This window comes from Neopelma chrysocephalum, unplaced genomic scaffold, assembly GCF_003984885.1.
Source record: "Neopelma chrysocephalum unplaced genomic scaffold, ASM398488v2 Primary Assembly neopelma1_143, whole genome shotgun sequence".
In the NCBI taxonomy this organism is placed as follows: domain Eukaryota; kingdom Metazoa; phylum Chordata; class Aves; order Passeriformes; family Pipridae; genus Neopelma; species Neopelma chrysocephalum.
Genome location: NW_020897805.1, coordinates 4609188 through 4632795, shown reverse-complemented (window position 1 = coordinate 4632795; position 23608 = coordinate 4609188). Strand labels below are relative to the sequence as shown.

The following is a 23608-nucleotide window of genomic DNA, read 5'->3' as shown; positions in this document are numbered from 1 at the left end:
CTATGTCATACCACACTTACCCTGTCTCTCTTCTCCTTCTTGATACCAAACCTACACAGTTAACCATATGGGGTAGGAAGACCATCAGTATACACAAGGACTCCAAAGAGTATCCGTGGGTGTGTTAGGAATGTTTTCATTCACTGTTAGGGGTGATACTCAACTCCTACAGACCAAAGCCAAAAAATGTTTTTTCCACATTCATAGACTTTTAGTGTTTCCAAAAGGTGAGATTGAGCATAGATAATAGTGTACACACAAAGTTATGTAATTGAAACTGCCATGGATTCCTGAAAGTGCTGAAAAGCCTAACATATACTATATGAAACACTGCAAACATGCTGGTACATGCAGAAGCTCAACATGCTTCTGTTATGGCCTTGTGATTTAGGTCTCCTTCTAGAGAGGAAAGTGTTGCTTGATACTGATCAGAGGTTGGTTTTAACAATTCCATGAAAGATACGCGTGTTCCTGTGAACCAGTGATCCAACTAAATTAATATAACCCAGCTTCAGAAATGTTTGTCTTTTATTCAGTTGCCTTTGGGTCTGAGCTTCTTTTTTTATTTGTATTTATATAAACCTTTATTTGTCTTATTTTTAAACCCTTTCTTCATAACTTAAACCATATTTCTTTGGAAAAAAAAATTAAAATGCATTTCAGATATGTATACTTCTCAGAACATAAAAACTTAAACTTGTATTTGAGTATGAATGGGTCATAAATTGTAGCACTAGTTTTTTTAATTAATGCTCATTGTAAACACTATCAAAGTAGGTTTTAAAGAGAGCAGGAACTCCCATGATAGCTGAGGTCTCATTTTGAATTAACCTTTGGTCTTAAAAAAATATCAGAGAAGTCTTCAGCCTTTTTCCAGGTGTCTGGTATAGCTAATTCCTGTGTGCTACATCTTAACCTACACATGTGCTGCTGCATTTTGAATGTGGGCTGTGGTACTCAGACAGATCTACCTGCAGTTTGCAATTGCATTGAAGACAAAGCAGGTAGTCCTGGTTAGGGTTCTCCTCAGTATTATTTACTCCTTATAAACTGGAGCAACTGTGCTGGTTTTGACTGGGTTAGAGTTTATTTTTTTCACAGTGGCTGGTCTGAGGCTGTGCTTTGGGTTTTTGCTGAATGAGGGGTTGATAACAGAGATGTTTTTGTTATTACTGAGCAGTAACGACACAGGACCAAGGCCTTTTGTGCTTTTCACACTGCCACACTGGTGAGGAGACTGGGGGTGCATGGGAGGTTGAGAGGATACACAGCCAGACAGCTGACTCCAACTGGCTAAAGGGATATTCCAGACCGTATAACATCATGCTCAGCAATAAAGTGGAGGCAAGAAGGAAGGAGGGGGAATGTTTGTAATGATGGTTTTGTCCTCCCAAGTTAACAGTTGCACTCCTGGGGATGGCTGAACACCTGCCTGCCCATGGGAAGTGGAGAATTAATTCCCTGTTTTGCTGTGCTTGCATGCATGGCTTTTGCTTTTCATGTTAAATTGTCTTTATCTCAACCCATGAGTTTTCTGGCTCTGAGTGAGCAAGTGGCTCCATGGTGCTTGGATTAAACACGATAGTCCCATGCTTACTGCTGCTGACCCATCCCACCCTGCTACTTGCAACCCATTCACAACAGTGAAGGCATCTATGAAAATTGGATCTGTATCTCCTCAGTATTTCCTGACCGCATTGCCTAGGAGGCAATGCAAGGTCAGGCTGGATCAAGGTGTTCCAGATGAAACTTTCCTTTCACGTTTCTTCAGTTATCACTATTTAATATGAATGTCCTTCTGTGGCAGAGATTTTCTTTTCTCTCTCTGATCACTTCCCCTTGGTAGTTTGATTTTGTTGGTTTCCGAACTCCTTCCCCCCCACCCTGCTGCCTTTTTTTTTTCTCTTGTTCCTTACTGGTGATATATTTTTGCTTGGCAAACATTGCCTTAAATCTGTTCCCGTCCCTGCTTGATTGAATCTTCCTGTTGTTGTCCTTGATTTGACCTCCAAATACTTTGCAACAGTACTGTGGGTTCTCACATAGCAGTGAGGTGGTTTGTCATAGTCTCTTAGATTTCCTGATACGTACTTATTCTTCTTTCCTAGTGTATTCTTCTTGCCTTCATCCTTACAGTACTGAAAAGAAAAACTAAATCCAGGTTGTAATATGTTAGGTCTTCTGTACTGCCAGCCTGATGACCTCTTAAACTCAAGACTTTTGTGAAAAGAACAGGGTGATGGTTTTGAAACTACTGGCAGATGCCTTGGTAGAGCTATGGCAATGCTTTGAATACACTGACGTTTTCAAGGGAATATTTGAAATTTGGTTTACAGCTCTCTCTCAGGAAAGGTCAGGCTACATACTGGATTAGACAAGAAATTGCACTTGTATACAGCATAGGGGGAAGGGTGTGTGTGGGTACATGAGAGAGAGAGAACAAAGTCTACCAGAGGTTTGTGGGCACTTGAAATTTGGATAACCCTAAAGGTCCATCAAATTTGTTACAGTGTTTTCATTAATGACATTTACCTGTGAGTTCTGGGGGAAAAAAAGCAAGGCAATCTTAGTGCCCAGTTGTGGTAAAACACTGTTCTCAGGAGAAGTTCTTGTCAAACCAAATTACGAATTTGTGTATGGAATTATATTCTCACCACTTTTAAGAATGCTTAGTCCATATAAAACCAAAAGCTTATAAGAGTAATTACACTTTTTATATACTTTGTTTGATTGTGCCACACTTCAATACTTTCTAGTGATAAAATACATACATTTCTGTCTATATTAACTGTCAAAAGTAATTTTATAAAGCTGTAAAATACTATGCATTTTAATTTTACTGGATTAATTTTACCTATGGATGAAAACAAACAGAAATGTTTGAATTTTGAATTTAGCTCCATCGTGTGCATTTTTATGATAAACCTACTTTTTTATTCTCTTTTAACCTATCCATTACCAGCCTTGTGGCATATTTCGGCATATGGAAGTTTTCCCAGTTTCTGCATTTGTTTCCCTTCCTCCCACATGCCTGAGAGTGTGTGGTGGGAGAAAGAATTCTAAGATGAGCAGACCTAAATAGTAAATGAAGTTAAACTTGTGCTATTAAATAATGACAATGTTTTTCATTATTTTTAAAATATTTTTTTATAAATTTACTTTTAATAATTAAATTGTTTCTAATAATTTCTATGTTTCAGTTCCCTACAGAAGTTCTCTAATATTCCTGAAGGTTCACTAATATTCATAAAGCAATTATTATTTTGCAGCACAGAGAATACATTTTCAAAGTCCTCTGTGGTTGTGTTTTCCCAGTGGATACATTTGGTTACCTAGCCAAATCCGTAATGTATGAAAAAGGAAAGTGAGTAACAAGTGTCTTAGTGGTGTTTCCACTTGTTTTTAGGTTTGAATCAGCACAGCAGGAACTGAGCAGCGCCACAGCACAAAACAAAGAGTTGCAGAGAGAGATGGAGAGATTACAGTCAGAGGTGACAAGGTTCAAAACAATGCAGCTGAAAGCTACAAAGGATGCAGAAAAATACAAGGAAGAAAGGGATTCAGTTTTCAATGAATACCGCCTCATAATGAGTGAGAGAGATCAAGTAATCAAAGAGGTAGATAAGCTTCAAACAGAACTGGAGCTTGCAGAGTCCAAACTGAAGAACACTTCTTCTGAGAAGCGAGTGGCCAGTGAAGAGATGGAGGCTTTAAGACAGGTACTAACCTGTTGTTTCTTCCCTATTGGGGAAGGGAAATGAGTGTGCATTGTTGATGCTAGAATCAGGAATGCTTAATGGAAAATAGGAATGCACTGCAAAGGGGAAGTTCTGATATTTTCCTAAAGCAGTCTTTTTTACTATCAATTTATCAAGTGTCCGTGTTTGAATACCTATCAGTTGAAATTTGGTATTCACTTGACTTAATTCTGTTCTGCTTACTATAAATCATTTTCTTTGGTGTGTTAGTCTTTTATGCCTTCTCAAGTAATGCTCTCTGTAAAAATATAGCTCTAAATATTCATTATTTTTAACTTCTAACCTCTGCAGGAACCACTGGATACTATCTACTGTGGCTTAAGACGGTACATGATCAAGTCATCTCAAATACTTATGCAAAGCCTGTGCTTACATGCATGTTCTTACTCATTTGCCCTCTTTCTGCCTTTAAGTTAAAAAGAATATTTTGAATAGTTTTCTCTAGGATTCAGGCATGCCTTAAAATGTGTGAAACCAGAACTTTGTATTTTTCAGCAATATGTTCTTGAAATGCTTATATCACAACCATATTAGAATGATGCTGTTACAATTTCCAGAACACAATTTCCTGCTTGGTTTCATTTCAGCTGACATGCATTCACTTGACTCTTTGGTTTACAAATACTTAATTCAGCATGAAACAGATACAAGCAAATACAAAGACATTCCATTGCCTATAAATCTCATTTTACTCTTTTCACAGCATTATATCTGAACAAAATACCCTTTACAAATAATGAGGTCTTGGAGCTTTTTTTAAAGTAAATAATACCATTTTTGAGGGACGTAATGTGGATTGTGACATGTGGCATCAGAGCTTTTAAATATAACTAAATTCTTGTTTTAAGAATTCATATTTTTCAGCCCGGTGTATTTGTCAGCTCAGTAATTTAGCTTCTACAGTGAGTGAGGTTTTAATACATGTTTCATACCTCTTTACTTCCATCAAAGCCTTTAAGCCAGTAGAAATGTCTGTTGATTTCAGTGGGATCAGGGTAGGTAATAAGCAATACTCATGGAAATAGCCACAATTAGTCATTCTGCTCCAATTTGTTATATCTGTCATTGTGGCACTATGAGTAATTTGCTGAAGTGCAGAGAATTAAAATTTTAAATACATAGGTATTCCTGCCTAGATGACTTAAAGGGGTGTTTGAATGTGAGAAACAGAAAGAGCCCAGGACTGGTGAGTATGGTGCTGGCAGGGCAGAGACATGCATTTTTCTTCACTCTCAGACCTGGCCCGTCAGAAAGCAGAAATTACTGCTTCTATAATGTTTTAAAAGGTGTAAAATAGCAGTACTGTGAGTTGTCTTTTTGTTCACACTTTCTTTTCCAGTAGCTATGACTCTTCTGCTTGTGAGGAGATATGTTCTTGTGTCACATAGTCATATAGCTCACTGCAGCTGCATTCAGTGCATAAGGGATTTTCTAATTCTGTGAGGGAAAAGGTTTGAAACATGGAAAAAAATGTATCAATCAGTGTATTGATTCACTTGAAAGAGTATCCTGAAACATGTACCCTTGTAAGTAGGATTATCCTGTCAGTGAATACTTGGTCTGGCACTCTCCAAAAAGGCAACGTAATGGTCTTCACTTTCCTTGTGATGTATAGAACCTTTAAGTGCCTTATTACAGTGCTGATTGATTGGTTGAAACAGCACTGAATCCATTTAGGTAATTTTGAATGTCGTTTCTTCCCTGAAGCTTGTGTTTGCTACCTTTTGTGTCCCAAAGAAATTGTAAAGCAACTGAAATTCGGAAGAGGTTGATTTTTAAGCATTGTGTCTGAGCAGATACTGATGAGGTCAGTCAGTCAATTTCCTAGTTAGACACTTAAGCTTTTGTTGTATATGCCCAAACTTAATGGGTTAATAGACCTCTAAAATGAACTAATATTCTGGCACTTATAAGTGATAGAAGAGATCTCATGATTTTTGCACTAATGGACAGTTTTGTATTAAGTTCTCACAAATTCAACCACTCAAAGCTAGGGATTAGATGTTACAGATTTCCCCCTCTACTTTCTCCAGTGGTGTTTTTTGTTTGGCATAATCTTTTGCTCTGGCAAATACTCAAAATGTCATGTTTCATCTCAGTGGTAGTCAGCTTTCCCCTCTGTTTAATAGACCTTTTTGTATTTTGTCCTTATGTTACATTCATATGCAAGAACTTCCTTAAAACATAAAAATTCTTCACAAATTCAGAATCATTCTTCAAACCAAACTGCTCTACTGTTTTCAAACAGAAGCTGTTCTGTTCAAAGCCAAATGGTACATTTCCCTGTGCTGTCATGTTGTAACTTTGTGTAAATGTCGTAGGAAAAAGACAGAGGTGAAATTTTACCACTGACCACTGGAGGCAATGGCTGCTCTTATTCAGATATTTTGTATTGAGCCTGCTGGGAGAAACTGTGGTAATATGTATTTTTTCCAATCACTTTAAAGAACTGTAAATTCTTCTTTAATGCTTTCTGACAACTTTCCCTCTGCCTTGATGACTTTCATCTCAGCTGCTTGTGGGAAAAGACTTAATGTTTTTGAGTAAGTTTTATACACACATTTGAATGCATATTTTATACAAAATACAGTTAAACTGTGCAAAATGCTATTTCCAGTACTAAAACTTGTCTGCACCAACAGATGGTTCAGAGATTTCTCTCTTCAGAGGTACTGAGCAAGGAAAGGTCTTACTGATGTTGAAAACACTTGGGTGCTCTGGTAAACAGAGCAGTTATGTTAGTACAGCAAAATGAAATTGTCATCTGTGCTTTAAACACTCGATTTTATTCCTTGTAAACTGTAGAGGTAGATAGAATGGAAGTCAGTTTGTGACATGGTGTCTTCTACACAAGTATTTGGACCCTTTCCTTCTTTTGCTTTTGGGAACTCACCTGTCTGGTGATCTTTTTGTGATCAAAGCATTAGTATTTTCCAGCTAGGAGTGCCTGTATGTCAGAGGACTTCTTTGTAGCCATTAACTTAATGCTTCTAGAGAGCTGAACCATCTGAAAATTTAGTGACATGAAATTAAATTGTTTCAATGCCCCATTCTTCCAATAGGAAGTATAGTTTAAACAATTTTAAAAGGACTGATTCTATTTTAGAACTCTTCTACATTTGCCTTATCTTTTTTATGACAATGCAGTTGAATTCCAATTTAATAAGATGTACTGTTATTCTGCTTGATTAATATTGTCATTTTATCTTTGATTATTCTGTAGCACATTAGTATCTTAATGGCATATAACTTGATGTGTCTTTAAAACTTACAAGGAAGCTGTAAGATGCTTGTGTAGCTGGGTTGTCTAAATTATTTCAGTCCTGTAAATTTGAGGCAGTTGCTTAAAAATATTTGCAATATATTCTTACCCTTTGCCATATTTAAAGCCTCTTTTTAAAACACTGAGTCTGTCTGGTTAATTACCTTCCTTCATTTAGGTTCCTTAAAACTATGAGTGCTCCCAGAATCTTGCTTACTTTTGACATAGCACTGTGCTAATGTGATGGTGTGATATCTTTAGTACCACAGTTAATATTCTTTGCTAGTACTTACTTGTATGTAATGTGATCTGCTCCCATTTTTCAGAACGTGAGTGGTAAACTCTCTATGCTTTTAAGGTGTCACGACATGTGTATCCAGTTGGAAAGATGAACTATTTCCTTTTGAACTTAACCTACTGCAAACAATGGGTCTTGTTTTAGGAACTGAACTCAGCTCTAGTGGAAAGAGATCGAGCGATTTGTGAGAGGAATGAGTTACTGGAAAAATACTGTCATGAAGTGAAGGACAAAGCTGAGGCCCAGAAGGAACTTGACCAGGCTTGCAAGGATATAGAGACAGTGAAGGAAGAAAGAGATGTTGCCAGAAAAGAGAGAACAGAAGCTATCATCCAGAGAGATCACCTACTAAGGGAATATTATCAAGCTCGTCAGGTATTGCAAGTCTTCGCTGATGCCTTTGTCTTTCTTAGTTTCAAGGGGTCAGTAATTTGAGAGAGATTAGCTGAAGGTCTGGACACATTGGGAGTCTTCTCCCTTCTTCTCAAGTCACTCTAAAACACCTACATGTGAATGCATGTATGGTCTTCAAGACATCGTGATAGCACTTTTTGTTTGAAAAAAGTACATTTGTGCTTCATATCGAGTTTCTGTTTGTAAATACTAGGTTTCTGTTTGTAAATATAGATAACAAAAGTTTAATTTTTAACCAAATTATAAATCTAGTCAGATTCATTAGTTTTACTTATGATTCTTGAAATTAACCACACACAGCTGTTTGCAAGCACACAGCCTCCAGTGCTTGTGGTGGGCTGTACTCTTGTAGTTGGCTTGTATTATTGTGCTGCAAGCTTGAAGTTTTCTCTGTGTATTTGTGTTACTGTTGTCACCATCTCTGTTGTTCAAAATAGAGAATTTTAAAGGTGCAAGTTAATTTAAGAATAAAGTAATTCTTATCCAAAACAAGAAATATTAAATCAAAATTTTCTTTGAATTCTATTGGTTTGTTTTGGAATTAAGGGACCTGTGTGAATCCCCAATCTTTGCAGGAATATATATGTCTGGTTGTGCCAGGGTAAATAACAGATGTTAATGCAGGAAATCTTATGTTGTAACTGCTTATAGTAGTTTATCTGATTCCTAAGTATACTTGAAGGTTTTTTCTGTCTGCTAAACAGAACAAGAGAGAAGCATAAAATGTCATCTCTGAAACAAGAAATATTCACTGATGCTATTATGAAGTGAGGATTCTTATACATGTAGTTGCACAAATGTATGCTACTGAATGAAATGTATTACAGCAGGTTTTATCTTCCCCCCCCTCAAAAAAGTTGCTGCTAAGATAAACGAACATTTGTCATGAAAACATGAGAATTGAATACATCAGGCAACATACATATAGTAAAAGCTGTTCGCGCATATGTACTTAAAAATTGTGCCTAAAATACTTACCTGTGTTTCTTAATTCCTAGATACAAGATTCTGCTACCCTAGACATAGAAAGAGCAAACAAAGAAATTGAAATGCTTCGGAAACAATATGAGGCAATGTCACAAGAACTAAAGGAAGCTGTCCAGGAAGCAGAAGTAGCCAAGTGTAGGAGGGATTGGGCCTTTCAAGAGCGGGATAAGATTGTTGCAGAAAGGGAAAGTATACGGTAAACAAATGCTAGATGATAATGAGTGATCTTTGTGACACCTTGTGTGCAGTTGATGCAATTCGAGGACTTGCTGGATTTTTCTAGCACTTTCTCTGCATTAGCTGTCACAGAGTGGTTTTCTTTAAAAGTTGAGGGCACCTTCCTAGATCCTTGTGTTTTTCTGGGCTTTCATAACCATATTATGTCTCTAGTAAAGACCATTGAGTGTAACAGCACTGCTGTGTAGGAACAACAAATTGTGTGTTCTTTTAGGTGTGCTATGCCTAATCCTGCTATAGTCCTGCAAATAATTCTTTATCTGTGGGGACATTCACAATAAACATCCAACATATTTGCAACTAAATATATATAAAGAACTAAGGGAAAATACTTAAATAAGACTTTTTTTTTCTGCTAGTTTAAAGAAGATACGTGGAAATAAAGTTCTGAGAGGGACAAAGAAAGTTTCTTTTATCTTGCCAGTATTTTCTTAAGACCTAGCATATATAATTTTTTTCTTCCTTACACTTTTTTATTTTGCATGGAGATATCTTTTGAAATTGGTCTTTTAAATTTTGCATTAACTATACAATGTGGCTAAACCAGTTTGTTACTTTGATAGGGTTTTAAGTAACTAAATTGCAACTTCTTTTCTTTTGAAGAACTTTGTGTGACAACTTAAGGAGGGAGCGAGACCGAGCTGTGAGTGACTTGGCTGAAGCTCTTCGCAATCTAGATGACATGAGAAAGCAGAAAAATGATGCTGTTCGTGAACTGAAGGAACTGAAGTATGTTAGAGAAGTGTTCAAACTGCATGAACGTTTGCGATACAATCTTTGGTTTGTTACCTGTGTTTATAAGTGAACCATATGTTGTTACAGCTCTAGGCAGCAGGTCATGTTACTGTATGTGGAAGAATTGCCTATATTTTTAGTTATCATGGAAATTATTATGGTGGGCAGGACCCTGAGTTTCACTCTCTTAACCTTTTTATCTTATTAATGAGATGCATAGTGTAGGCTTTGCACTGTGGAGATACATTTAAGCAAGATGGGATTCTTTCACCAAAGTGAGATGAACTTCCAATTAGTTCCTCCCAAATGTATTATCACTGGTTTATGAATGCAAGGTGTACATCATATGTCATCTCATTAGGTTGTGGAAGAGGTTTTACCGTCAATATTTATCATGCCCCACTTGTCCAGAGCATAGGGATGCAGCTCATCTGAGGGTAAATTAAATGCATTTTGGGAGAAATTAAAAACTTAGATGTGCGCTGGAGTCACATAAAAATATTGCAAAAAAATGTAAGGCTATATTAGGACAATATATAGAAATGGAAAGTCAATTTGATACCAGACTAAGAATATCTGAAAGACAGAAGCGTGGGGGAAATTTTTTACACAGCTTGGATTTTTGATTTAGAAACCCAAATATAAGGTCAATGATAACATTATTTTTCAATTTCAGAGGGGGTGGTTGATGTCTATTAAGTATTCATTTTTTTTGCCTAGGGAGAAGATGGAAAATCAGTTGGAAAAGGAGGCCAGATTTCGTCAATTGATGGCCCATAGTTCCCATGACTCAGCCATAGACACAGATTCACTGGAATGGGAAACAGAAGTGGTAGAATTTGAAAAAGACAGAGTAAGTAAAAAACTTAAACTGCATTGTCTTGTGTATTGGATAGCTCTGAAGCCAATTATAGTCTTTGTATAGTAGGTATGATTAAAAATATGATTTAGGTCTTGTAAGTTCTTTGTTGCTGTGCAAAGAACCGTTTAGGCGCACATGTAGGCACAGATGTAGGCGCACATGTAGGCACACATCTAGACATCAAGTGTGGTAACAACTGAATGAAAGTAGTTGGCAAAACTAAGCTGTTATATACAAGCTTCATATTTTCCTCATATGCATTATAAATAAAAATAGTTCCTATATCTAATCTTACAGGGTACCCAGGTCTACGTAATCTAGCGGTTTTTAAGTTTGTGATTCATTGTAGACATGGCAGTGCTGAGGCAGACAAACCTTAAGTTGTGATGGAAACAGTGACATTAGAGAGACCAGTCGTCTTCTCTTACTGGCAACATCATTTAAAATCTATGCATAAAATAGTTAAGCTTTTACATTAAGTTATTTCTCCTACTTTGGCTCAGATGCACTGGTTAGAAATTTTAAAGTATTAAAAGTATTTATTCAAGGTTAATATATATTTTAGGGCAACATTACCCTTCAGCTGGAAAATCTGGGATGAAAGGAGTTGCTGGTCTCTTGCTTGTCTGTAAAGGAAGTTATATCCCTTTTCCATTTTGGCATATTAAATAAAGTTCTTATGTTTAGCTTTCCAGTTAACCTCTACTTCCGTTTATTATCCCAGTAATACTTATCTCCATGTAATTTCATTTTTTTCTTTTTAATCTGGATTTTTTATTTTCTGCTTTGTATGCAAGTCTTGTATGATAATCTATTTGAAGTTTTTGGCTGGCACATCACATTGTTAATAGTAACTTTTTTGAACACATAGAACACACAAGTAGTCTTCCAGATTGTGATTAATTTATAACGCCTTCTGTATATACCGCAATTTCTTTGTCATTGCTGAATGGCACAGTTTGTTATTAAATGCTATCAAATAAAATCCCTTTTATTTTACTGCAGTATTTGAGGTCATCCTTTTTTATGCTCTTCCAATCTGTCTGTATTCCGATAGTGCATCCCAACAAAATCACTAATATGTTCCTTTTTTGACATTAAAAATAATATTTAGTATTACTATATTTCGAAATATATATTGAAAAGTCATTATGAACTGCATACCAGTGCTGATCCATTAGAACCATTGTAGGTAAATTCCTTTGGGAATAATTCCCCTTTCACCATGCTTTTTCATCTTTTCACAGCTCCATCATCAAGTTTCATACCTTGCCATCTTCTCTATTTTAACTGATAACTAATAATTTTTCTTTTCTATAAAATTCTTTTCTATAAAATTAGTTAGAAAGTCCAGCATATGATGTACTAGTGGTAAACAACATTGCAGTGTGATGAATTTTGCATTCATGTGCATTCAATTCCATTTCCATTTAGTTATTTAGAATGTTTCCCTTTTCTAAATGCTTGCTGCTATCAAATTGCAGTAATAATAACATCGTGCCAATCTTGATTAGATATATGGAAAAAATCCTTGCTGACCTACCAGCAATTGAATTCCAGGATCGAGATTATAGTGTTGAATACATTTCAATCCTTTTATTTTTGCTTAAACTTCACTTGTCTGCTTAAGCTTATGTTCTACATAATCACTCAGCTCAAAACTGAGAGAAATAATATTCACTTTTCAGCTCTGATGCTGTGCAATGATATTGTAATCTCTGCTTGATCTTTATTTTATGGCAGCCTCATGTTCTTCCCTATGAAATTTTTTTCTTAGATGGAACATTTGGAAGAATCATAAGGATTTTAGTATATTTTTGTTAAGTTTAGCTCAATTTATCTTCTGGTAAATATTAATATTTTCACATGCTTTATCTTCAGCTTTTATCAGGCATCTTTCACTCCCTGAAGACTTTATACTCTTCTGATTTTGAGAGGATTAGTTGAACCGTGCTTACACATCTGATTTAAGCTCTACTTAGTTTTTTTCATTTTAGATTTTAAATTTCAAGTATTATTACCCTTCAGTATGCTGAGATGGTTGGTCCATTAGATTTCAAGCAGAGTTCTGTAGTATTTAGAAGTGTGTTATTTAGCATTGAAAACAGCAATTATAAATCTGATTGTGGTCAGTTGGTCCTGATTTATTTTGACCAGTTTTGTTCCTTACAGTGACTTTACCATTTACTAAAGCAAACACTACATTAAAATTTCCCTGTTTGGTTCAATGACTGATCTGTTAAAGATATTTATCACCTTTCATATCAAGGATGATCTGTTTTTGGTCAGGCTTGGTAGCATATGACCTCAAAATCTGTATGTAGAAATGGTCTCCCTTAATGTTAGAGCTTTCTTTTCTGTTTACTTCTGGTCTGTAGCCATATCAAAGCAGAGGTCTGCCAGAATTCATCACTAAGACACTGCTGTTTCCTTACCTTTGCAATTATTTTTTCCCCAAGTAATGCCCATTCTTGGGGAACATGTCCTTATTCTCTCATTACACAGCTGCCATTGACCTTAAAGCAGGTTATATGAGTCTGAACATGCTTTCTTACATGCTCTTCTGCTTTTCTGTTCCTCTTGGGTGAAATTTCCCTTCTGTATTATTTCAGCTTTAAACTAGAGAGAAGGATCATTCTAATGCCGAAGAATGCCTAATAACTAATGGAATTGGGAGTATATATTTATGTACAACAAATAAAAACTTGCCTAGTACAGGAACTGTGTAAATATAAATGCATAGCGCAAACATACTGTAATGCCTCTTGCTAACTGACAATATTTGCTAGTGCAGTTGAATCACTTGTTAATATTTATTAGGATGATATGGACTTGAAAGCACTTGGTTTTGATGTGGCAGAAGGTGTGAACGAGCCATACCTCCCTGGAGACTGTGGGATCTTTGTTACCAAAGTAGACAAAGGAAGCATTGCTGATGGTCGTTTAAGGTAGGATTTGACTTTGGAAGATACCTGTCTTTTGTTGGTCATAATAAACTAAATATGAGCATATTGTAAATTGTCTTCAGTATTTCCCATTTTTTTAAAGTTCTTTTTTTTATCACTGATCATGTGTATATTATTCTTGGGAAATCACACTGAGAAGGCCAGTAGCTAAAAGCATTACAGAAATTAAACACTGTTTGACTCAGCACTTAAAACTCAACAGAATTTGAAATGTTCTTTTGCTTTACTGTGTCCCACCTACTCCCTTATTATATCCTCAAGCTTAGATCTATTTATTTAAATTTTGGGAAAGACGTGAGGGTAAATTATTGAGAGAGAGCTAGAGGAAAGGAGAGTAGAGCAAGGGCTCATTTAAAACCATCTCCCGTTCTTAGTGTTGATAGAAGGTTTTTAGTAGCTGGCCTCAGTCCACAGAGTTGCTTTTAAATAAGAAGTAGTCATTAGTGATTTGAGGATATACTTTTCCAAGTAAAGTGCAGACTAGAAGTCCTGGTTTTCATTTGACTGCTACTTAATGCTTTTTCAGAAATAGAGAACTCTAAATAATGAAGGATTAGTTTATTGAGATCAGTTTTATTACATGCCTTTTCATGGAATGTTTTTCATGTGCTGTGTCTAGCGAAGTGTGTTTACAACACCAACCTGCTTATTTTTATCTACCAGAGTGAATGATTGGTTGCTGAAGATAAATGATGTGGATCTTACTAATAAGGATAAAAAGCAAGTTATAAAGGCTGTTCTGAATGGAGGAGGTGTTATTAACATGGTGGTTCGAAGAAGGAAGTCATTAGGTGGGCGAGTGATAACACCTCTTCACATCAATGTTTCCGGACATAAAGGTAATGGCTGTAAAGGATTGTTCAACAAACATGATACATGTTTGTTGAACCAGAAATGGCTTGACATAAAGGTACATGTTCTCAAAGCCTTTGCTTAAACCCCACTAAACTGTTATGGCCTCCTAGATAGGGATTTTGTTATTTTATGGGTTTTTTTAGCAAACTAAGAATGCTATTATTGATGATAGCTTTATTCTCTAAGTATAGCTTTTCTTTTTGTTCTTTGGTGGGTTTAGGTTTTTAATATTTCGTTCTAGTTAGCTGCCTGTTTGGAGTGTTGCTGGGAGTGTAAACAAGACTGTTAAACGCAGTCACCCATTTGATTATGTTAAATTTTGGGATATTCAAAATCCCTGCTTTCCCCCTCTGTGTTATTATTTCTTTAAAAGGGTTTTCAGAAATTGAAATTCAGGTGATTTGGTAGTCATATTTATTTCTTGTGCAGGCAGGTTAGATGTGCCATGTGAGCAAGATATTTGAATTGCAGGAGTAAATTTTTCTTTGTGTATTTCAGATAGTGGGGTCAGTCTAGAAAATGGAGTATTTGTTGCTGCTGTTGTGCCTGGAAGCCCAGCTGCCAAAGAGGGTTCCCTTACTGTGGGAGATAGAATAATTGCTGTAAGTCTTAAGAATGCTCTTGCCTTTTGTTATTTTTATTTATTTTGAAGTGTTATCATTGATGCTAATCTTTAAAATGCTAAACGTTCCAATCAATTTTTTACTTTTGCAATATTAAGCCCTTTTTGTAAATTCACGAAGTATTTATTCTAAATTAATGTTTTTGTGTGCTGAGTTTATTAACATAATCTGCAGGTTATCTGTTGTGCTTAGTTCATATGACAACTTTTGACAGAAGCACTAACTCTTCACACTTGGCTTATATGTAATGATATTCATGATTGTTATGTTGTCTAGGAGAGGTCAGTTCCAAAAAAGGCATCCCTTGATTGGATGAAAGGTTTCTTTTCTTCTAAATTTTGCTGTCACAGATGTCATCTAATCCAGGGAGGAAGTCTGTCCCTTTGTGCATTTCCAGCCTTAACTGACCAGTGTGATTTATTAATTCCCAGTGAAATGTGAGGTGCTTACGGTTGGTGTACAACTGCACGGGGGCTGGTGCAGTGAACAAGTGTTGTTACATCATGTCCCTGGGATGAATAGCAAATTGTAGTTACAAGTTTACCATTCTCCACTCATTTAGGAAGTGGAAAAAAGGTCAACCAGACTTAAGTCAGGTAAACATATAAAACTAGTGTTTTCCCTGTCTCAGGGATATTCTACGTTAAGATCCTGCCCACCTGTTACCTTTGATTTACAGATGTCTGTTGTGGGTTTCTTTGTGTTTAGATCAATGGCATTGCACTAGATAATAAGTCGCTTACTGAATGTGAAGCTTTGCTACGGAACTGTAGGGATTCCCTTACCCTGTCACTGATGAAGGTGAGTAGGAGAAGCTAAATTTGCAGAATTTTCTTGAACTCATATGGAATTACTTTAGTTGTTCAGGGAAGAGTATATGGAAAAAAAAGAATACATCAACATGGGAAAGTCTCTGGTAAAAATAAGACCACCTGGATGCATTTCACTGGTGGTACAGTTACTCAACAGTTATTTCCAAAGTAAGGCTCTTGTGGCATCTAGTAGGAAATGAGACTAACTTAGTCTTCTTTCCCATTTGTTTGCTGGTCACATGAAATGACTGCTACCCCAATTACTTGCTGCTTCTTGGTTTTTGCTTCAGAGCTGCAGTGTTTTTGTACATGAAGGATAAACTGCCTCCTGACTAAAGAATGTTAACTTTTACTTCGGAGAGAGTTGTACAGAAAACTGAACTTAAACTATCATGAAGATTAAGTACAAGGCTTTCTTTTTCAGGCTTATTTCTACAGAAGTATTATTCTGTTTTGCTTAGAATCCTGTTATGCTGGGCCTGTCACATGGCCTTTGAGAGTGATAATTTCAGATCTAGAGAGTTTGAGGTTTTAAGAAAGTAAAAATATGAAATGTTTGAAAGTAAATGGGCAGTGAAAGATGTCTTATTATCGTCACTTGCCAGAGGTAGAAGTAGAATGCGGGTCCCTTCACTTTCAGTCAGTACTTCTGCTGCCATGTGGAGTTGTCCTTTTGGAATTGTTCTGAAAAAGTTACAAAAAATTTCTAGCTTCATTTTATCTGAAGTTCTGTGCTTTGAATTGTAAGATATTATTAAACCTTTCCCAACTGTGTCTATACATGTCTTAGTGTATATTCAGGTATGGGTACATCAAGGAGGTTAGGATATGATTCACACTAAACAGAAATCAGCCGCAATAATGAAGTGATCACACGTGTTTTTTGTTTTAGGTTTTCCCTCAGAGTTCATCTTGGAGTGGTCAAAATATATTTGAAAATTTGAAGGATTCAGAAAAAATATCAAACTGTAGAGTTCATGCATCAGAGATACAAGCCCAAAACAAAAGAAATCTGAAGCTCAACAGCTCAACCCAGACTGACATTTTCAATCCAGACATCATGGATGGCAAGAAGGACCAGAGTGATCAGGGCAGCGCTTCGTTTTGCGATCACAAACCTTTCCCTAATAACACATTACGAGTAGACTCTCGTAGGAACACAGTGCACAGTTGTCACAGTAATTCAGAACACAGTCTCAGCTCCTTCAACCCAGAGACATACGGGGACCAAGGCTATGGAGCTGTTGACTTGGAGAGTAGGAGGCTGCCTTATGAACCTACAGGAGCTGACTGTATGATGGTTGAGACAGCATTTGACAAAGGACATGGAACTAAGCATAGTGGTGGTACCTGGCCAAAAGTCATGGTTAATATCTCAGCAACAGAAACAGAAAAGTTCTCTGTGTACAAAAAGCCAAAACAAAGAAAATCTATCTTTGACCCTGATACTTTCAAAAGGCCACCAACTCCTCCCAAACTGGAGTACCTTTCCCCTAATCAGGTGACAGGCCATTCACCTCAGCCATCAAAAGCTGAAGTGGCTTCCACTCCTCCAACTCCTCCTAAGAGAAGTGACTCTATCAAATTTAAACATAAACAGCAGGCAAGCTCTGCATCAGAGTCTACAGTTACAACTGGATCACCACCCACCAGCCCAGCCACTGCCCAAGCTCCAGTTTCCTTGGCACTTAAACAGGACTCTGCTACTCTCAAGGGGCACAGCAGGAATGTTGGGCATTATTATCGGGAGGAGGGAATTGACTGCACTCATTTGTCTTCAAGGAAATCCTGTGAAGATGACATTGGCTTTCAAAGAGTTGAAGAGCCAGAGATTAAAAGACCAAGGCCAAAATCAGCTCCTGCTCTGAGGCATAAAATGACCCCTGTGCCCATTCCTAATCCTGCCCTTCAGGTAGAAGCTTGATCTATTGAAGCACAAAACTAGAAACCTTGAAGTGTATTTTCAGTGTGGTTTTGGGAGTCCAGTTACATGCCAGAGCCGGAGAAGCATAGCCTGCCCTCAGAATCCAGGTCCCCTGAGCTGAGGCTCAGTTGGCACTTGGCAGTATCTCAAAATACGAAACCAGTTTATGGAGTTGCAGTATTTAACAGGCAGTGGTGACTACCAAACAGAATTATAGAGTTCTGCTTAGCAGCCACTTCTTGGGTTTTAATGCCACTTGTTGGAAGATCTGGGCTCTCTTGTGTGTTTTTGACAACCTGAAAAAATGTAAATAAAAATACAAAGCATCAGCCTTAGAAAAACTGAAAATAGGGCCTCTGAAGTTTTACAAAAGTCAGATTGGTTGCGCAGCTCACTGTACAATTTAATGGAAGGAGGTGTACCATTCATAGTGTTGGTTTTTTGTAAGTCTTCCTATGTGTGTAAATAATTTTGTACATCTTACCTGAAATCCATAGGGTGTTAGGCACATTACACTAAAAAGATGAACTGTTTATGAGGATATGATATAATAATATAGTTCAAAATCAGCATATAATTTGTTAGAATAAACAGCTGTGCTGAGAAGGTGGTGGGTCATGTCTTGACAGAGTAGATGGATGAAAAATTTTTTGATTCTGGGAAGAAGAACCTATTTAAATGACTGCATTGTCTAAAGTGACATAATCAATAACATTATTTCAGGTCTACTGCCTCAGATTTGCTCAGGTGGCAGATAGAGACTCTTTTTTCTTTCCCAACTCAAAACTGACATTTATAAAAGTGATATTTTTGTTTCTATGTAATAACATCATAATTATTTAGAATTTCATATTCGTTGCCCATACTTGTTTGTACCTGGATAATCCCACCTGTTCATGGAGCTTTAGAAGCAATACAGACAGCAGAGCTGAATTACAAGTAGTACAGGGTTTGAAGCTATATTCTGCACATTTTTAGGGAAAAAAGAGAGCTTTAAGACTGTGTAAGCACTGCTCAACAAAGATGAAAACAGAGCTGTATTACCAACACTGTTACCAGCACAATCCAAAATGGTCCATACTAGCTACTATGCAGAAAATGAACTTTTTCCCAGCCAAAACCAGCACAACAAATGACAGAAAAGCATAAGTGTTTAATGTTGTAGCTGAAATCAGCAATTTATTTTGAGTAGGTCTGACATGCAGTATGGCTAAGAGAAAGGTCACAAGTTTTCATCAAGAACTGCACTGGAAAAAGTGAAAGAGGGCATATTCTAATGTCATATTTTAACACATATATACCAACAAAACAAGATCAAGATATTGAACACATTTGAAGATGGAGTGTTTGTTTTATGTGGAATATCAAGTTGATCCATTAGCACTGATAGTCCCATGCCATTGTAGTGTGTTGTCATGAGCATATGCACTCTCCTGGTTATAATTGTAGTAATATTTCTATTGTGAGTAAAGAGTTTCCAACTGTGACAAGGGCACATGTAGGTGGGGACTTATGCCTAAGAGATTTGTTAGCTGGAACAGAGGGTTGGTTTTGGCACTCACTGTTTAAGAGACAAGAAAGGATATGCAGGGACATATTGTGGTTGCTCCCACGTGGTGCCCAAGCAATGTTACGGATGTCAAGTAAGTGCTGATTTGAGCTAAAGAAGAAAATTGTATAATAGAATTACAAAGTGATGATTTTTTTCTTTAAGGTTACTTACTGTATTAGTTAATCTTTTTTCTAGAGTTAAATTAGGAGTAAGTTCTACAAAACTTTTTTATTCTTCTTCCCTTAATTTCTCCCCTGTCTGCCCAGAAAGTAGTTAGAGCTTTGTAACTCTAAATTTGTTGACTGAAGAGTGCAAGTGATATTGTGCCTCAAAAGGTGGACACAACTCACTCTGAAAATTTCTTTCTGGTGGAATTGTCCTTGTGCATTGCAACTGCATTGGGCTGTTGTGACAGTAGGGTCCAGTCAGCACGTACTCACTCCTGAAGTAGTATCTATAATACCAAAATACGGCGTAGTTGAATTTATAGCCATATGGGATGTTGTCAGTTTCCTTAGTTGTGTATATACGCAGTTAATTTTGTGTACTTTGATAAGCTGATAAATTTAAGTGAACTTTAATCCCTGAATAGTAGATGGTACAATTACTAGTACAGCTGTGGACATGATCAAGTATTGGTGTTCTAAGAAGGCACCTCTACCTTTTAGAGTCTTTGTGCTTTCACTAACTCTTCATTTGATTCAAATACTGCTATCATAAAAACTGTAAGTATCTTTTCACTAATTATTTTTCACTTATTACATACTCCAATCTAATATTTTATGTTGTACATTTGAAATGTGTAAACTCCATGTGCTGAGCCCTGCACTTGCAGCTCTCTAGCATTATGGTCAATATCATGTTTCTTTATTCACCAGTGTCTACTTATTACATGCAACAGTTGTGATGATTCCAAAACCTGAATTGCTTGTTGAAGAGAGGTTGCTCCACATGTATCTGGATCTACAGGCTTAGAGGAAAACACTTTCTGGCTTGTTAAACAGATGTTCTTTAGCAAACACTTGCAGTAGTAGTGGCTGAAATAACAGTCGAAATGTCCTGTGAAAGCACTGTTTTAAAGGAGAAATGTATCTAAATGCTGGATGTTCTACTGAAGGGAAATATATCAGTTAAGTTGCAAATATTGGCCTAAAATGATTACAAAATAATAAAAAAGAATAACAAAGCAGGATGGAGGAAAAATGGGTAGAAGGGAGTAGCACCACTGAAAGACAGAGGTGTAAGAAGCACTATGGTGGCGCATTCTGGAACAGATGCTAGAAAGTTTGATGTTGCTTGCTGCCTTCACAGTTTTGCCATTTTATTCTTCCAAATCTCCAACTTCCTGTAATGAAATTTCTCTGATCTTATAGGCACAGAAATATGCTCCAGCTAGTGAGGAACATCTGTCTCCAGAGCTACAGGAGTGGGCACCATATTCACCAAAACGTTCTGCAAGGCACAGTGATGGCTTTGTGCCTGCTGCCTTATACACTGGCAGCATGTCAGCAGGTGAGTGGCACAACTCCTAACTACTTTCTAGGAATGCCCCAAGGGACTTGTCCATATTGGGGATTTTTTGTTATAAGTGAAGAAAAAACATGACTCACAAAACTTATTTCCATGGTCTGTTGTAGTCTGAACATGGCCTGCTCAGCTTTTGGACTGTAAAGAAGTGAAACCTGTTTAAGAACCACTAAGGCAGCTGTGTTCCATCAGTTTCTGTGCAGAGAAGTTTTCAATACATTAGTGGAGAAAAAGGTGTAGCCTGTCCATTAGGGAGACAAGTAAGATTTCCAGTATTTTTGAAAGTGAACAGTAAATGGAGGTGTCCCAGGCTTTAGCTGCTTAATTTCTGAAATACTTCCAAGGACAAAGATCTGATATTCAGGAAGCACAATATATTAAGTTCTGCCTATTGGAAACCAAATACTTGGGGTATCTGAAGTTGAGTGCCCAAACTGGTTGTGATCTTAGTCTAAATTAAAGGTTAAATGTGAGTGTGCTTTAGATGCTGAAGAGGGACTCACAAGCACTTCTATGTATATGTATATGTATATATAAAAATAAAAACGTATATTGAAAAATATATGTATCTCAATATAATCAGGTGGAACAGAAAACAGCATGTTTTCTCAGTTGATCAAACAGTTGTTGGTATTGAAGTTCATGTCAGTAAGTTTAGAATTGGCACAGACTAAACTGAGTACTAAAGGAAGTAATTGGGTTGTCGTATGCTAGTCACTTTGAAATAGTCAAGAAGCGTTTGGTAAATTGCTCAGTCTTTAGTCTGAGTCTTTAGTCTAATCTTAGATTCCAGTTTTCAGCAGTTGTATATTAATCTTGAATTTCAAATGAAGACAATATTCATTTTTATGAGTGTACCCTCCATTCTTGTAAAGCTCTAAACTCCTGCAAGTTCTGGAAATTATGGAAGATTTTATTCTTACTGGAGACCATGAAGGTAACTGGTGTATCTGGAACAATGGATAGTCTCAAACCATGGTGTACCAATCAGTTCAGAATGTAAAGACATAGTCAGGAGTTGCTCAGATCAAGAAACTTTTGCTCTACTTTGATTTCTTTTACTCTTTTCTCTCATTTTCTCTCTCTCTTTAAGATAGCAGAAAAAGTATTTAAAGGTATTATTTCTAATATTTTAGTTAACTTTTATCTTAACATGTTACCTTTGCACAATAACTGAGTAAAGTCAAATCTACATTAGACAATATGAGTCTGTCTTGAAATGAGAACAAGTTTTTGCTATTGTATTCTATGTTACCAAATCATTTAGGTGGAAATTTTAAGGTAGACTTTGGTTGAGTACTGAAGAATGAGTGTACTTAAAAGAACAGTTTGAGTAATAAGTTTCATAAATAAATACTGAAAAACTAGAATTTCAAGTCACACTAGAAGTAGGAGTCATTGGGGCAACAGAAGAGAAGAACCAGAATAATTTTAGCTGCAGTCAGTTCAAGTACCAAATAAAAACTTGTGTGCCAGTCAGATGACTATACAAAGAGAAATGCAGATTTTTTGTTGCTGTATAAAAAACTTCCATACTTGAAAACAGAGAAAATCTTTTATTTACCAATGCATATTAAAATGATATGCAGTGATTGGCTTCATTTTTGGTAATATAATCCACTTTATTCCTGCCTCATTACAAAATTATAAACCAGATTTTAAACATGCATAAATTATCTAAAAGGTGTTCTATGGTACTTAATAACACATTTGTATGCCAATATTTTTATTTATCATAAATGTAAATGTTAGAATACATAATTATAAAAACATTTAGGTATATTTTAAATCTGTAGTTTATATGCTAATAATGTTGGTAAGAATGTGCTTTTGTCATCTTAAGCAGGGACGGTACCAAGAAGCTTAGCACCGTGCCCCGCAGTGACTGCTGTCATGAGAAATCCAATCTATACTGCCTGGAGCCATAGAGTTCACACCAGCAATTGCCCATCAGTTGCCAGCCAAATATGTCATCAGCATCTGCATCCCAGGTGTTTTGAAATTTATATCTCCTTAACATTTTGTTTTCATTAGGATGAAATTTCTTCTGGTAGTTTGATACAGTGAAGATTGAAACACACTGCTGCTGTGTGTTATTTTGATCCAGGGTTCTGAAAACCATTATTGCATATAAGTGGTGTGCCAGTTGCTTTCATGTTTTTCAGTAACTGATGGATTAGGTTTCACTGTGTCCCACTGACTGCTACTGACAAAGTTTTTTAATTAACTGAAGAAATTAATTTTTTAATTGACTAATTTCTAATATTTTTTCTTGTCCTTGCCAAAACAAATAAACCTTTCCCCCTTTTTATAGTACTTTACACTATTTTTCCTCTGACTTGTCTAAATTCATAGAATGATGGGACAGTGGGGAAGTGGGAAGGAGAGAAGCATTTGTTTTATTCAGTAGCATTGGACTAACCAAAATTTTTTGTTGGCCAGTTACTGTTTGCTGCGGTTCTTTGCCCAGTTCTAACTGTTACCCTATTGTCCTTTTCTTTTGATGTAGTTCCCAGCATCAAGGTCGCCTGAGTTTGGACCTAAGTCATAAACACTCCAATGACTACTCTGAAAATTCACGTACAAGAGCATCTCATGGCTCAAATTCATTACCATCTAGTGCCAGACTTGGTAACTAGCTTTTCTGTTTGATTTCCTGTGGGACTCCTATATATTGGAGACAATGGAAAATTCATTAAGTGCCCATGTTGTGGGATTGTCATAGCTAGCAAAGTGTAAAGGCTTCCTGTGTTTCTTTTCTTCATTTTTTGTGAGTTTATGACTAAAAGTGTTCCC

The 23608-nt window shown here is 36.5% G+C and overlaps 1 protein-coding gene across 5 annotated transcripts in view; it reads left to right on the top strand.

The window, feature by feature from the left end:
• Positions 1 to 23608, top strand: part of DLG5 (discs large MAGUK scaffold protein 5) — a 106282-nt gene that overhangs the window by 62421 nt on the left and 20253 nt on the right. For 3 of the 5 annotated variants that reach the window (XM_027700022.1, XM_027700024.1, XM_027700027.1), the window contains exons 7-19: positions 3407 to 3719; positions 7463 to 7693; positions 8731 to 8915; positions 9560 to 9685; positions 10412 to 10544; positions 13374 to 13501; positions 14183 to 14358; positions 14873 to 14976; positions 15706 to 15798; positions 16702 to 17721; positions 20659 to 20797; positions 22656 to 22803; positions 23322 to 23443. In XM_027700022.1, coding sequence (XP_027555823.1) covers positions 3407 to 3719; positions 7463 to 7693; positions 8731 to 8915; positions 9560 to 9685; positions 10412 to 10544; positions 13374 to 13501; positions 14183 to 14358; positions 14873 to 14976; positions 15706 to 15798; positions 16702 to 17721; positions 20659 to 20797; positions 22656 to 22803; positions 23322 to 23443 — 2918 coding nt within the window. The remainder of the gene's footprint in view (positions 1 to 3406; positions 3720 to 7462; positions 7694 to 8730; positions 8916 to 9559; positions 9686 to 10411; positions 10545 to 13373; positions 13502 to 14182; positions 14359 to 14872; positions 14977 to 15705; positions 15799 to 16701; positions 17722 to 20658; positions 20798 to 22655; positions 22804 to 23321; positions 23444 to 23608) is intronic. The other 2 variants (XM_027700023.1, XM_027700026.1) reach the window with 1 other exon arrangement.